This window comes from Vicia villosa, linkage group LG1 (assembly GCF_029867415.1).
Source record: "Vicia villosa cultivar HV-30 ecotype Madison, WI linkage group LG1, Vvil1.0, whole genome shotgun sequence".
Taxonomy (NCBI): Eukaryota; Viridiplantae; Streptophyta; class Magnoliopsida; order Fabales; family Fabaceae; genus Vicia; species Vicia villosa.
Genome location: NC_081180.1, coordinates 118,979,961 through 118,993,300, shown reverse-complemented (window position 1 = coordinate 118,993,300; position 13,340 = coordinate 118,979,961). Strand labels below are relative to the sequence as shown.

General features: G+C 34.1%; 2 protein-coding genes across 2 annotated transcripts; both read right to left on the bottom strand.

Moving 5' to 3' along the window:
* Nucleotides 1-1,791: 1,791 nt before the first annotated feature.
* On the bottom strand, nt 1,792-2,916 carry LOC131643995 (germin-like protein subfamily 2 member 4). Its single transcript, XM_058914369.1, has 2 exons — nt 2,704-2,916; nt 1,792-2,578 (listed from the first exon to the last, which is right to left on the bottom strand). Exons 1-2 carry the CDS (start codon nt 2,813-2,815, stop codon nt 2,031-2,033), a joined length of 660 nt encoding a protein of 219 aa, XP_058770352.1. The 5' UTR covers nt 2,816-2,916; the 3' UTR covers nt 1,792-2,030.
* Nucleotides 2,917-5,000: 2,084 nt separating this feature from the next.
* Nucleotides 5,001-10,696, bottom strand: LOC131643993 (protein phosphatase 2C 32-like). Its single transcript, XM_058914367.1, has 4 exons — nt 7,800-10,696; nt 7,361-7,474; nt 6,918-7,182; nt 5,001-5,715 (listed from the first exon to the last, which is right to left on the bottom strand). Exons 1-4 carry the CDS (start codon nt 9,966-9,968, stop codon nt 5,600-5,602), a joined length of 2,664 nt encoding a protein of 887 aa, XP_058770350.1. The 5' UTR covers nt 9,969-10,696; the 3' UTR covers nt 5,001-5,599.
* Nucleotides 10,697-13,340: the final 2,644 nt, after the last annotated feature.

Genomic DNA, 13,340 nt, shown 5'->3' with positions numbered 1-13,340 from the left:
GCCTTTCATGTCTACTAACCTTACCATGTCTTCCCAACAACTACGTGAGTCAATCTAAGTCGACGTGGAATAAAAGAAATATGACACGAATTCTAAAAATGAGAAATTAAAAAGGGGTAAGTCAATTGTTGATATGAGTAATACAATCCTTAATAAGTTGAAAGGGTGTAGAAAAATGTTGAGGCCTTAGTGAGATTGATTGTAGAATCTGACATTTATAACATCTCTTTACATTTGGCTTTTCCTTGTAGTTTGATTGTATAGGTGGCCATTACTATTTGGATCGAAGTATTTTTTAGGCTAATGTCCTAGCTCGACAATGGTTTTCACAAACACCTTCATGAATTTCGTTTATAACATACTCTACTTCATTTTATTCTAAGTAAAACAATAAACGCTGAGAAAGTCCCATAATGTATAACTATCGTTTAGGAGAAACATTTAACATTCCAATCCTGCTGCCTTTATTGTGACTGTATCCATCAAATAAAGTTTACAAGGTTTTAGATCCACATAGGTTTTTTCAATGATCATATCATCATCCACTAAGTAATTGGCTAATAATTCAGTTATTACTTCATTTCTTTCTATGGATTGTATGTCAAAGAAAATTTAGTTAAGGTAAAAGCTTATTTTCCTACTCTACTATATAAAATAGGCTTCAACAATATATGTTTTACTATATTAAAATGAGTTGTTACAACTACCTCAGAAGGCTTAAGGTAATACCTTAACTTAGTACAAAATAATACAAGGCTAAGCTTAGCTTTCCTAAAGAAATTTACCTAGTTCTTAAGTAATATATTGCTCTTTCATTTCCATTTACATCTTCTTGTGCTAACAAACTTTCAATTGTGTCATTTGAGATGTACACATATAACTTCAATGAGTTTCCTTTGATTTGAGGCATCATATGATTGGGAGATTAATCAAATATGTTTTGATTTCTTAGAATGTCTTATACGCTCTAAACTCCATTGAAAGGTATGACGCACGGACACTCCAAAAACGACTCCGACACTGACACGATGACTCTGATAATAATTAAAAAATAAAACATAATCACAATTGTCTGTGCAGGTGTCAAACATAGACACGTCTTTTTTCAAAGGTGTCGGTGCTACAGATTGGAAGTCTTTCTCTTTCTTTAATATCAACAAATGAATGAATACCCTGTTTCTCCCAGAGAGATTTGATAGAGAGATTTAATATAAACCTTCGCAAGTAATTGACTTTGCCTAGGAATGATTAAAATTATTTCTTATTCTTTAGAGCAAGGGTGTCCAATATGGCCTTTGTTTTGGAAGTGATATGTGGCTATATGTTTTGGCCAAAACTACTTATAATTTTTGTGGCGTTTAGCCTTTCGAGCACGTATTTGTCTTTCGAGCACGTATTTGTCTTTCAACTATATATCCTATACTTTTCGTGTGTGTCTTCTTTTATTTCTATATTCTTTCATTTTGAAACTATCTCTTCATGATTTCCTCAACCTTTCATATAATGTCGCTCGATGCTCTTTTTCGAATCTTTGAAATTGAAATATAACAATTAATAATACCTAAACTAAGTCACTTTAGTCATTAGTTTCATGTTTCATAAATTTTGATTATATCCTATACAATGCCCTTTTTTTTTAATTTCTAGATGACCTTGAAGAATGAAATTTATTTTCTACCAAATAATTACCCTGAAGGCTTCAACTTTAGATGTATGCATCTTACCAAACTGATTTAACAACTAAACATTATGAAAGAGAATGTGAGGTGATAAAGGTGCAGAGTCAGTGCATAGAAAAGAAATGAAACCATATATCATAATCCTTCATAAAATGTGACACATTCATAGAACATGCATTATTATCAACACTTACTTACTATACAAAATCTTCAATTCAATTATTTTATACTCAATTCCATATTAAGCAGCAAAATGCAACACCATATAAATGGTATACAATAATACTCAAAACCCAACAACAATTATTATTCCAAAAATAATATGAACTCCTCTCTTGAATGTCATATATATCAAGTCTTCTTAGGAGCAAGTTTGGTCTTAATTTCATCAACCTGCTTAGTATCAATCTGAAAGGCCTGAGCAAGAACATCAACAGGAACAGTAGGTGTTGAACCAAACAGTGCTGAGGCAATTGACAAAGTTCCAGGAAGTTGACTGTTAAAAGCAGAAATCACAGAAGCAGCTTCATCTCCATTGTTCTTCTGATAATGCACCAACCCTTTTGGGAAAACAAAGACTTCACCCTTTTTGATGGACTTAGAAATGAGTTTGTCTGATGTAGTGATGAAACCAACGTCTAATTCACCTTCTAACACAAAAACAATCTCGGTGGCACGAGGGTGCGTGTGTGGTGGGTTAAGACCTTTAGGTTTGTAGTCTATTCTAGATAAAGACACTCCTAATGTGTTAAGCCCTGGAATTTTGTCAACATTGGCTGGAGTAACCAAAGATCCCACTGTGTTGTTGATAGCTTTAGGATTCGCTAAACCATCGAAAAAGAAATCGGCTGCTGTTACATTTGATTCTTCCTTGCATGCAAATCCATTCACCTTAACACCTGTATAGCATATATACAGTTTGATATTTTAAGATTTTTTTGTTTGAATAAACAGTTGAATTAAATGTTTATAGCATAAGTGCTTATTATAAACAGTTAATATATGCATGTTTATCATATATTACCTGAAGAGGGAAGAGCTACACAAAGGTCTTGGAGTGTGTCAGGATCAGAAGCCAAGGTGAATGAAATGGCACAGCATAAAATCACCAAAATTGACCAATTTGTTGGTGACATGGCTTTGATGAATAATGAATGGAAACAGAAAAGTGCTTATTATATGATCAGAGAGAAGAGAGAAAAGTTTGAGCTGGATGGTGAGAAATGTGGCAATAAGGTTCTCTATATATATGGCCTAAGGCAATGGTAATATTGGCAGAGTAGATGTACCAAATACGAGGGTAAAAAGTAGTAGTATATAATCCTTCAACTTAAATTTAAAGCAATTTAGTAAAAAGACTTTACTAGAAAGATAACTACAGTATATTATATGTCCGAAATTAATGTTAGAATAAAAATGAACATACAGGTATTGTTTGTTGGTTGTTTAGAAAATGTGAAGATTGACAGTTCAATGAAAAGAGGTTTGGTGAGAGATGTAATGTGAAGTGATAATTAAGCGGATCTAAATTTGACCCATCATGCAAAGTAGGTGCTAATCAATTCTAGAAGTGGCCAACTTCTAGCTTTTTTTTCTTTTTTACTTTTGCTGCTAAAAACTTTGTACTGTCGTTTTTAAACCATATTTATTGTTTTAAAAAAATGAACTTGTAATATGAGAATTGACTAGAAAGAAAAGCATCAAATACGAAATCTGAGCAACCTTGACAAGGAATGGACGCGGCACCCACCGCTTCTTAGAATGTGTCATTAAGAACTATTTTGAATCTTTTTATTTTGACACAATTTAAAATTTATTTGTTCTTTCATTTTGTTTAACATATATATTTCTTTTGTTTTATCATTGTGTGTTCCATTCCTTCAAACATTGTCTCTTACCATATACAATATGTCATCTTCTAATGTGTCTCTATAGTTATTCAAAACTCAAAACTTGTGGTAAAAGATAACTTCACATATTTACTCGCTCCTAATGAAGATGAGACAAAATAAGTTATTCGGAGATATTAGGGGACAGTCAATATATTGCATCTAAAATAATCACGGGAAGTCTTGTGATATTTCGGACAATCAATATATTGCATTTCTACTATTTTGGCTTTATTACTCTTTTATTTTCTCTAAATTCATTTTGATTGGTAAATCACTTCTTCTTTTTGCCATATAGATTGGCCAACAGAAAAGTGTTTTAATAATCGGACCGAACTGGCCATACCAGAAACCGGAGGGGTCATCAGTCTGCTCTGATTGCTGGAACAAATATACTATTGAGCTGGTCAGAATCGATCAAAATTGGAAAAACCGGTGAACTGGTAGTTTTAAAAAATTGGAAGTTCAAATACGTACTTTTTTTTTCCGCACAAAACGATGTTTTTATGATTTTTTTTTTATAAAAAATATAATTAAAATATAATTAAACTTTATTCAAACCTTATTTGGAACAACTTTTTCTCTGTTACCATTAGACTTGGTTTGAAATTTATTTAAATTTAAATTTTGTTTAAATTTATATTTTGTTATTTTGTTGTAAGTGATAATTATATTTAGAATTTGAATATAAAAAATAAACATGTGAAATTATGATATTTTAAAATTGTAAAATTTTGTAGATGTTGTGATAATTTTTAGAGACTAAGTCATCCGGTTCGACCAATTTAATTGCAATAGAGACCGGTTTATTCAACCGAATTATCCGATTTAATCCGATTTAGTCATACAGTTCAACCAGTGACTCAGTGGTTTAACCAATGAACCAGTGACTCAGTACCCTCACCGGTTTGATGACAACGTGCTTCATAGAGATCAAAATTTAAACTTTAGAAAGTTTCTATTGGCCAATCTATATTAATTTTATGTAACATTTTCAAATAGATCAGAGATGTTGAGAGATCGTCATCATCATTTTATAGGCAAACCTACAAAGCTCAGACTCAGACACTGATACAGACACGAGGACCTTGCTAATATAAAAAACATAGGGCACAGACACGGCTATATATATTTTTATATATTAATATAATAATGGAATGTATGAGCATAATTTATAAGAGTTTAAAACAAAAAACAAAATTTATATATATTTAAACTTAGTACTTTCAATCAGCAAAAAAAACATAAATTCATCAAAACAAAATAATACAAATCATATCATAGTCATTCCATATTGATAAAACCAGCCTCTAAAACGTTGAATAAGAAGAAAAAAATCCTAATTATGTTATTTTTATAGTGGAGACGTGAAATATGAAAGGTAAAAAAACTCTATTATTTGTATAAATAAAAATCTGATAATTATTGAGTTGGCATTTTTTTAATAAAAAAATTCAATTTTTTTTGAGTTGGATGTGTCATTTATTTGAAACAAGGTGTCCTATCCGTGTCTGTTGCAATTAAATTATTTTTTTCTTTGGACACTGCAAAAACGTGTCAGATACATGTCGTACGAATATTTGTGCCCGACGCAGCGACACACCTTCTGAATGGTGTGTCTGCACTTCATAGATGCAAACTAAGGGAGGGGGATAAAGAGATCCAAATTTCATATGCAACTCAACTCCTCTCACTCCCTCGCCTCTTCTTCATTGCATATCAATTCCAACGATCCTTACAACAACTTACCAAATTCGTTTACATGATGATGATGGAAGAGGGGTCACAACGTCAGACACGGCACCATAGGAGGAGCAGTGAAAGCCAAGGGTAACCAGAAGGGTAAATTCTAAAATAGGACTACGTTGGATTTGGAGAAAAAGTATATATGAAAAGACTAACTTTGATTTCTAAAATCATTTTACTGGCCCAAAATTGTTTCAATATCAAGATAATATGCAACAAATATGGGGGCACCTAGCCAAAAATTAAACAGAGGAGCACTTAAAAAGGAGGAGGATTGATAATGATTTATCCCGATGATCTCCAAATCCTTCCCTCCAAAGAAACCACCATGACTGATACATCATCGTGATATTTACGCCGATCTCCATGAGGAATATCAAGCAATTCATGGAAGTCCATTCCTGCAAGAAAGGAAAAAAATCATTTAATATATAGATATGAAAGGCGATGATTGATAACGAAGCAAGACAAAAGACATCCTAAACCATCACCCAGCCCAAAACAAACTATACGAATAATTCCATATGTTGTGACAAATTCATAAAGAAGAAAAGTCTCTTGCAGAGGGATTACAACAAAAACAACCAAGCCGTATGAATTCGGTTAATCAAACTACATCATGATGTTTTAACTTATACTGTCTGGTCCCTATTATCATTAATACATAGCAACATATAGTTATGCTCTTTACACGCCCAAAGCATCTAAATCGAGTTTCCACCATCTTTTCTATAATAAGTGTTACCCCAACTCTCTTATCTCATCATTAATTCTATCATGTATAGTTTAACCACACACAACATCCTCATTTTTGTTACGCTTCTTTTATTCTCGTCTTGGTTCTTTACAGCCCGACATCCTCTTCGATACAACATTGTTGGTCTTGCAACATCCTTATTGTTGGTTCTTTACCGCCCAACATCCACTTTCCCTTCAGCTTGATCAGTACCTTTATATCACATGACACCTAAAAAACCCTCCTCCATTTCAACCAACCATGAGTTCGATGGTTTACATCTTCCATTTCTGTTCTTTTTTAGAGGGATTACATATGACTAATTACGGAGTCACCCCACATGGCAGCTTACTCTTCAATGAAAAGGATAAGAGTAGGGCCACCCCAGAAAATGGAACTCTAATCAAGATGTTTGGACAAGAATGACTGGGAGTGTATGTGTGTGGAGTGTGGACTCTAAATCAAAAGTATCCACAAAAACTGACTATCTTCTAACAATTCTATTCTATGCTTTTATAATCAATTTGTCTCTCCCTACATTGAAACCAAATATACACTATTTTGGTTCCAAACCTTAGTTTACTTAATAGTAATTGATTTAGGTTGAAAAATGTACACCAAGTTTTACAGCAAAACTTAATTCTAGAGTAAAGGTATTCAGATAAACCACTTTCCTCTAAACTTAATTTTAATGGAGTCATTTTTACAAAACCAAGCTCATTCAAATCTTGTTTGTCAATTGCTCGTCCAAACACATAAAAAATTATGAAAACTTGAAACCAAAACCAAGTTGAAGGTGAAAATTTACTCAGATAATAGCTCTTAAAATAATATCAGAGGGGAGAGTTGGAAAGTGATGAAACTGACCATTCTTTTTAGCAGCACAGAAGAGAAGCTCTGCAATAAGGTATTGTGCAGGATCGCCTTCTGGGACATTTTCCATGAACCATGTGACATGGGCAACTACCTCTTCATTGCTGAAATATTGGTAAAGCCCGTCAGAGGAGAGTACCAAGAATCGATCACTTGATGAAAGTCGATGGTGAAGAACAGAAGGGGTGCAACTTAGGTAAGGAGCAGAGCCGATATAATTAACTTGAAACACCTCCAGTAGAGCTTCGTTAAAAGACGGCTATAACACAACAACATAGAGGTTAGAAAAGGCCTGAACGATTCCACATTAGGCAACAAAAAAACAGTGCCAGTTTAATAAGTAGCTTGAGGCCATATATCTCACAATATAAACATATATACATAGACAAAGCGATCAAACTGAATTCAGATGAGTCAAAGTCAGATGATCAACTGACCCTCTTCAAGAAACCGGCACCAAATGCTCTAGTAACTTTTAAATGTCCTTTCACTCGATCGTTTAATATGGCTTGACTATCATCAGGGTGTTCTGCTCTTATTCTGCATACTTCCTGCAGGAAACAGAAATTGAAAAATATTTAGTCAGACATTTTCTCAGATACAACTGAAATTTACTTTCTAGTAAATAATTGTATTTAAAAAAAAAAAAAGATAAACACAAAATTTTCATAGTAAATATGTGTATTTTAGATAAACAAATTATAAACATACACATGCAGGCACCAAAAAGCAGGACTCGATACAAAATTCAAGCCAACCTAGCTGATGAAGTTTTAGGACTAGACTAGAAGATTTGACCATAAATTTTTCAGATCACCAAATAAGCATAGAAAACTAATCTATTCATCAGTAAACGGGGACGAATGCGGGACATACCTCTTCAATACTGGTGCTGTGATCTGTAGAAAGCTGCAGAGCCCTCATTTTTAATTTGCAAAAGGATATCTCACGGTTTTTGTTCATCTTGATAACATGATTGTTTTGGTTATGAATTGGGGACTCCTCTGAAATCCTATCCAGCTCCATGCGTACTAATGCCTCTCTGGATCGATTTCTATGCCTAAGGTCATCCTTGACAGAAATAGAATTAGGATGACGATCGTTTGATCTTTCTTGAGCCAAAATCACACGACTATCTCCCAGATTCATGACATAAACATCTTGATCCTTCATCAACATCACTAGAACACATGATCCCATTATAGCAAGTTCTGGATTTTTTTCCAGATTATGCTCCGCCATTTCCATGTATGCATCTTCTGTTCTTTCAAGGGCTCGAGCCATTGCTCTTAAAACTGCATTATGATCTACTCCAGACCTGCATTTCCTAATAGGTCCCGAGGCTTCTATTATTTTCTCGTCAACGCTACTCTCCTCCCTGTGCCAATCATAACTCCAAGGAAAGAGTTTCTTACACAAGGACCTTGGCTTCTTGTACATTTTTTTAATTTTTGCACTGAATGACTTCTTTGAATTCTGTATTGATACAGAAAAAACATCTTGGTGCTCCTTATCGGTTGAATCAAACCTAGTGCCTCCATTTTCTCCTGATGTAGACGGACCTTCGTCTTGATGTCTAAAGCCATCTTCTCTTGCATTAGACGAGCAAGATCTCATATGCCCATCTAGTTTTGCTTCCTGCGGAACTGAAGAATCATTACATTGATCATCCCAAGATTCCATTTGAAGTAGTTCATAAAGCCTCAAACTTTTTCTACCTTTCCCGGTCAACTTTCCATGTTGAACAGAATCAGAAACAGTAGAGTTACTTCCACAATTAGATAACTGGTGTTCAACATTTACATTAACTTCAGCATTTTCTTCGACTATCTCACTGTTAAATGATTGGTCCTTAATTAATTCAGGACAAGAAGAAGCTTCAAAACATTCATGATTAGATTTAGCATGAGCCTCGGACATTTCATTCGTACTGCCTTCTGGAGCAACGGTAGCTTTTATAGTTTCAGGGACCTCAGGTTTAAGTACGTCAACAGGATTATCTTCATAATCCCAAAGTAAGCCTTCGAGTTCTTTGTCTAGAAATCTATAAAGATGGCTCATCAAAAAATCAGGTGCATCTGGTCCACTAAAACCGTCATATATCCCAATAAACAACCACCCTTGTTCTTCTGAAAGAACGACATGAACCCTATCTTCACCAGCCTTTCCTTGAGCCCACTGCAAATTATGTGTGTGTTTATACTCAGCTTCGTATGATCCAACGTCAATACCACAGTTCCTAGGCACTTCTGGCTTACACTTCGTGTCTCTGGAATGCCATGCCATTTGAGTAACCGGCTGAAAGAATAACCTTTGCATCCAACTTCCACCCATGGAATTTTTAGAGAACGTTCGAGAAAACGTGTTCTTCATCGGTCCACTAACACTTCTCATGAGATGCTGTAGACGCGGCCTCCTGCGACCACGCGCAAGAGGCGCCGAAAAGTTTGATTTATCAGTATCGTCAAGAGGACCTGACATAACTCCTTTCTCAATCGGCCCAGACATGAAACCGCCACTTCTATCTAATGGACCTGAAGCAAAGCCTCTCTCCAAAGGACCAGACATAAAACCATTCAAAGGTCCAGAACCTCGAGGAACCGGCTGCAAAGGAATCGCAGCAAATGAAGCAGTCCCCTCAAATGAAGCAGCAGGTTCCAAGAAATCACCAGCAAACAATGCACTCTGGTTACCACCAGTCCTAGCTGTGGAAACATTAGCACTAACAGAAGCCCCCGAAATCGTTTTAAACGTAGTTTCAGGAAAATTCTTAGCTGGCTTATGCAAACCAGAACAGTTAGAATCCTCCATGCTATCATGCCTAAACGAACCACTCAACGTTTCAGAATCAAGTGTACTCGAATCAACCGTAAACCTCTCCGAATTCGACGGACTAATAGCAGGAGATTCAAACAACGTCGGTCTTACATAACAAAAAGAATGACCCAAACCTTCATCTAATGGCTCCAAAAACTCCAAATCAACACCATTCTTACCATTGAATGGCACCAAACAACCAACAACACGAGAAGTGCCGTTACCCATTATTATTATTGAACAAAACAACACAACCCCACCAGATACCTAAACCTCAACACCCTCAACAAATACAAATACAAACGAGAAACCCAAGTACCTAAAAACCCATCAAACCCCACAACCACCCCATTACTACTCACTAGACCATGCATCATCATCAAATTCCTAACCACAAAAGAATACAACCCATAAGATTTTCCCAACAATAGTAACATAAAATAAACCAAAAAAACACTCTTTAGCTCAAAGGGTGCAGATCAAACCATAAAAATGATCAATTTCATAATAACCTTTTGATCTAACCTCATGGATAAACAAAACTAGATCGAGAACAGACATGAACAGATCTAAGAGCAACATAAACAAACAGAAAAACCCATTTCACGGTTCATTAATAAATAAATAAAAATATTAAATTTATTTATTTAATTGGTGGAATCTGAGAAACAAACGCAGGAAAGAACCGTGACGAAGTTGATTCGAGAAAGTTAAGACTAGGTTGACCGTGACAGGGTATAAAATACTAGATTTTCAATGGAGTAGAAATAAGAGTGTTGTGTTGTGTTTCGGTTGGGGAAAAAAGGGGAGACCAAAGATTGAGAAAGGGGGAGAAAATTTTGTGGGGTTTTTGGATGCGATATTTAAAATGAAAAACCCAAAAAAAAAAAATTATTTATTTAAATTTTAAATAATAATTGGAGATTTGGTTTGATGATGAAGAATCAAATGGTTGAGTTCATCAAGGAGGAGGGTCTATTTGTTTCTTGGGGTTTTCAAATTGTTTGTTTGCGAGGGTAAAAAGCAGGTAAAATAAAAAGGTGTGTTGAATAAAAATGACTTTTGGGTTGAAAAGATAAGTTTTGAACTTTCAAAATATACTTAAGTACACATATTTTTAATTTCTTAGTTTGTGACTTTATGAGTCACAAATTTTAGTTTGACTTGAGAGTGTTTAGATTATTACTAGTATTAAACATCGTTATCTGCATTCAAAAATTTTGTATGCATGTTTAGTATTTTTAGGTTAAAAATTTTATTTTTTGAAAAACAACATAACCTAAGGATATAAATTTGATTAAAAAATAAAATACAATATAACTATAAATATAAATAATATAAAAATTAAGAGCTCAACAAATTACATAATTCTTTACTAATAGTTAGTTGGTCTAGTGGTGATTGACGCTAGACTTAGTAGAGAGAATCACAGTTCAACAAATTTAAAAAAATTTAGTAGTAGCCAAAATAGTGTTACTCTATTTTTTTAATAAATATTTTTTAATGTAATATTTATTTATCTATTTTTTTTTAGAAACGATAACATATAACTTACAATTACAAATAATAACAAATGTGTTGATCCAAATAAAAAATATATATTGCTAGTTCAAATATTTTTATAAATAATCTTATGCTTATGAACGGAAACATGTTTATTACTAATCCAAATACTTTTATAAATAATGTCAAAATAAAAATAATATTTATATACGGGAAATAATTATAACAATCCAAATATTTTTATGTGGAAAAAATTATATGCACAGATTATGTTGTCTTGCTTAAATTTCATCTTTTACATCTCTTTTAAAAAGTAATAAACTCTTTGTTAAACAATTTTGTCTTTCTTTCATTTAATTTTTATTATATTTTAAAAACAAGGTAAAATACCCCTTTTGATCTCTTAAGTTTACCTTGGGATCTATTTTGGTCTCTTAAGTTTAAAAAATTCCAAATTGATAATTTAAATATTCAAAAAGGTTCATGTTTATCCTTTTCGTCCGCCCGGTTAGTCAAAGTCAATGGATTTTAACATGTGACAGTCATTGGAAGACACGTGTTTTATTTGCCACCTGGAATATAATATTTGTTTTATTTACACAAATTCCAATTTCCAAAATATATTACATAAATTCCCCAATTTAAAATAAAATATATCATAATTCTTCCTAATTATATAATAAAAATAATCTGGAATCTGAAAAAAAAATTGGATCTGAGCTTCATCCTTTCTATATTGTTTCAAATTCCTCAAATCCAGCACGACTCATCCTGTCAATTCTCCAGATTCCTTCCAAAACTAAAAACCGACCCCGCAACTTCATTTTTTATTCTAAATTTCACAAAATAGCATACACCTAAATCGCAAGTTTCATTTTTCTTCTCGATATTTTCATCATAAACCTTAGGTTAAATTTTCATTTTGTTAATGGGATTTTCATTCCACCAAATCATGTTTATGTGGCATTTTAGTTGAATGTGTTAATGGGATGATTCATGTTTCTGGAAATGTCTCTTGGAAGAAAGATCTTGAGGGGTTAAGGTTGACGTTGTGTTTGTGTCTTCCATGTTTGGTGTTTTCATTTTCAGAGGAAAAAAATAAAGCTTTAAGAACAAAAACTAAAGAGACAGTGTGTGTGAGAGAGAGATGAGAGAATAAATCTTAGTATATGTTTTAATTTTCACAAAAGCCACATCTTAGGAGTCAAGACTCCCTCGTCATAGGTGAAGGATGCTGCAACGATTTTAAACTGTAAAGTGGGTTCATTGCCATTTACATATTTGGGGATGCCGGTTGGTGCAAATCCGAGACGTAAAAGCACTTGGGATCCGGTTGTTGATAAGGTGAAGGCGAGACTATCAAGATGGAGGAGTCAGAACTTGTCTATAGGAGGTTGTGTGGTACTATTGTGTTCCGTCCTGTCTGCAATTCCATTGTTCTACCTTTCGTTCTTCAAATTTCCCTCAGGTATCGTCTCGAAACTCGACTATTTGTTTAAGCAATTTCTTTGGGGTGGGTGTGAGGACATTAAAAGAGTGAATTGGGTAAAATGGGATAAGGTTTGTTCGGACAGGGAGGCTGGAGGTTTAGGAATAAAAAACATTAAGACTTTTAACGTAGCACTTTTGGGAAAATGGTCTAGAAGATGAGAGTAGAGAAGAAGCATCTTTGGTATAAAATCCTTATATATAAATATGGTGAGGAGGCAGGAAAAATCAAAGCTACGGGCGGGGGGTTATCTACATGGCTCAAGGACATTAAGGAAGTGGAATTAGTGGGAGAAGGAAACAATCATAACTGGTTTGAAAGGAACGCAAACATAATTTTGGGAAAGGGAGAGGAAACTTTATTCTGGAGTGATTGTTGGGTAGGAGGTCCTTTGAAGCATAGATTTGAATGACTATACTCGCTATCATTAGATAAGAATGCTTCAATAACAGTTATGAGAGGAGGTGAACAAGATAGCATGGATCGGCGATTTAGGTGGCGTAGAGATCTCTTTGAGTGGGAGGCTGGGATGCTTAGGCATCTAATATGTGAAATTGGGACTGCAACATTTTGTAATGAAGGCCCTGACTGCACAGTGTGGCCGGATG

What these genes read in the sequence shown, in the direction of transcription:
- LOC131643993 (XM_058914367.1), bottom strand. Translation starts at nt 9,968, where the DNA reads ATGGGTAACGGCACTTCTCGTGTTGTTGGTTGTTTGGTGCCATTCAAT. An exon ending in GTGCCGGTTTCTTGAAGAGG is followed by an intron (nt 7,183 to 7,360) that starts GTCAGTTGATCA and finishes GTTGTGTTATAG; the next exon opens with CCGTCTTTTAACGAAGCTCT. An exon ending in CTGTGCTGCTAAAAAGAATG is followed by an intron (nt 5,716 to 6,917) that starts GTCAGTTTCATC and finishes CCTTTCTTGCAG; the next exon opens with GAATGGACTTCCATGAATTG.
- LOC131643995 (XM_058914369.1), bottom strand. Translation starts at nt 2,815, where the DNA reads ATGTCACCAACAAATTGGTCAATTTTGGTGATTTTATGCTGTGCCATT. An exon ending in TGTAGCTCTTCCCTCTTCAG is followed by an intron (nt 2,579 to 2,703) that starts GTAATATATGAT and finishes TATGCTATACAG; the next exon opens with GTGTTAAGGTGAATGGATTT.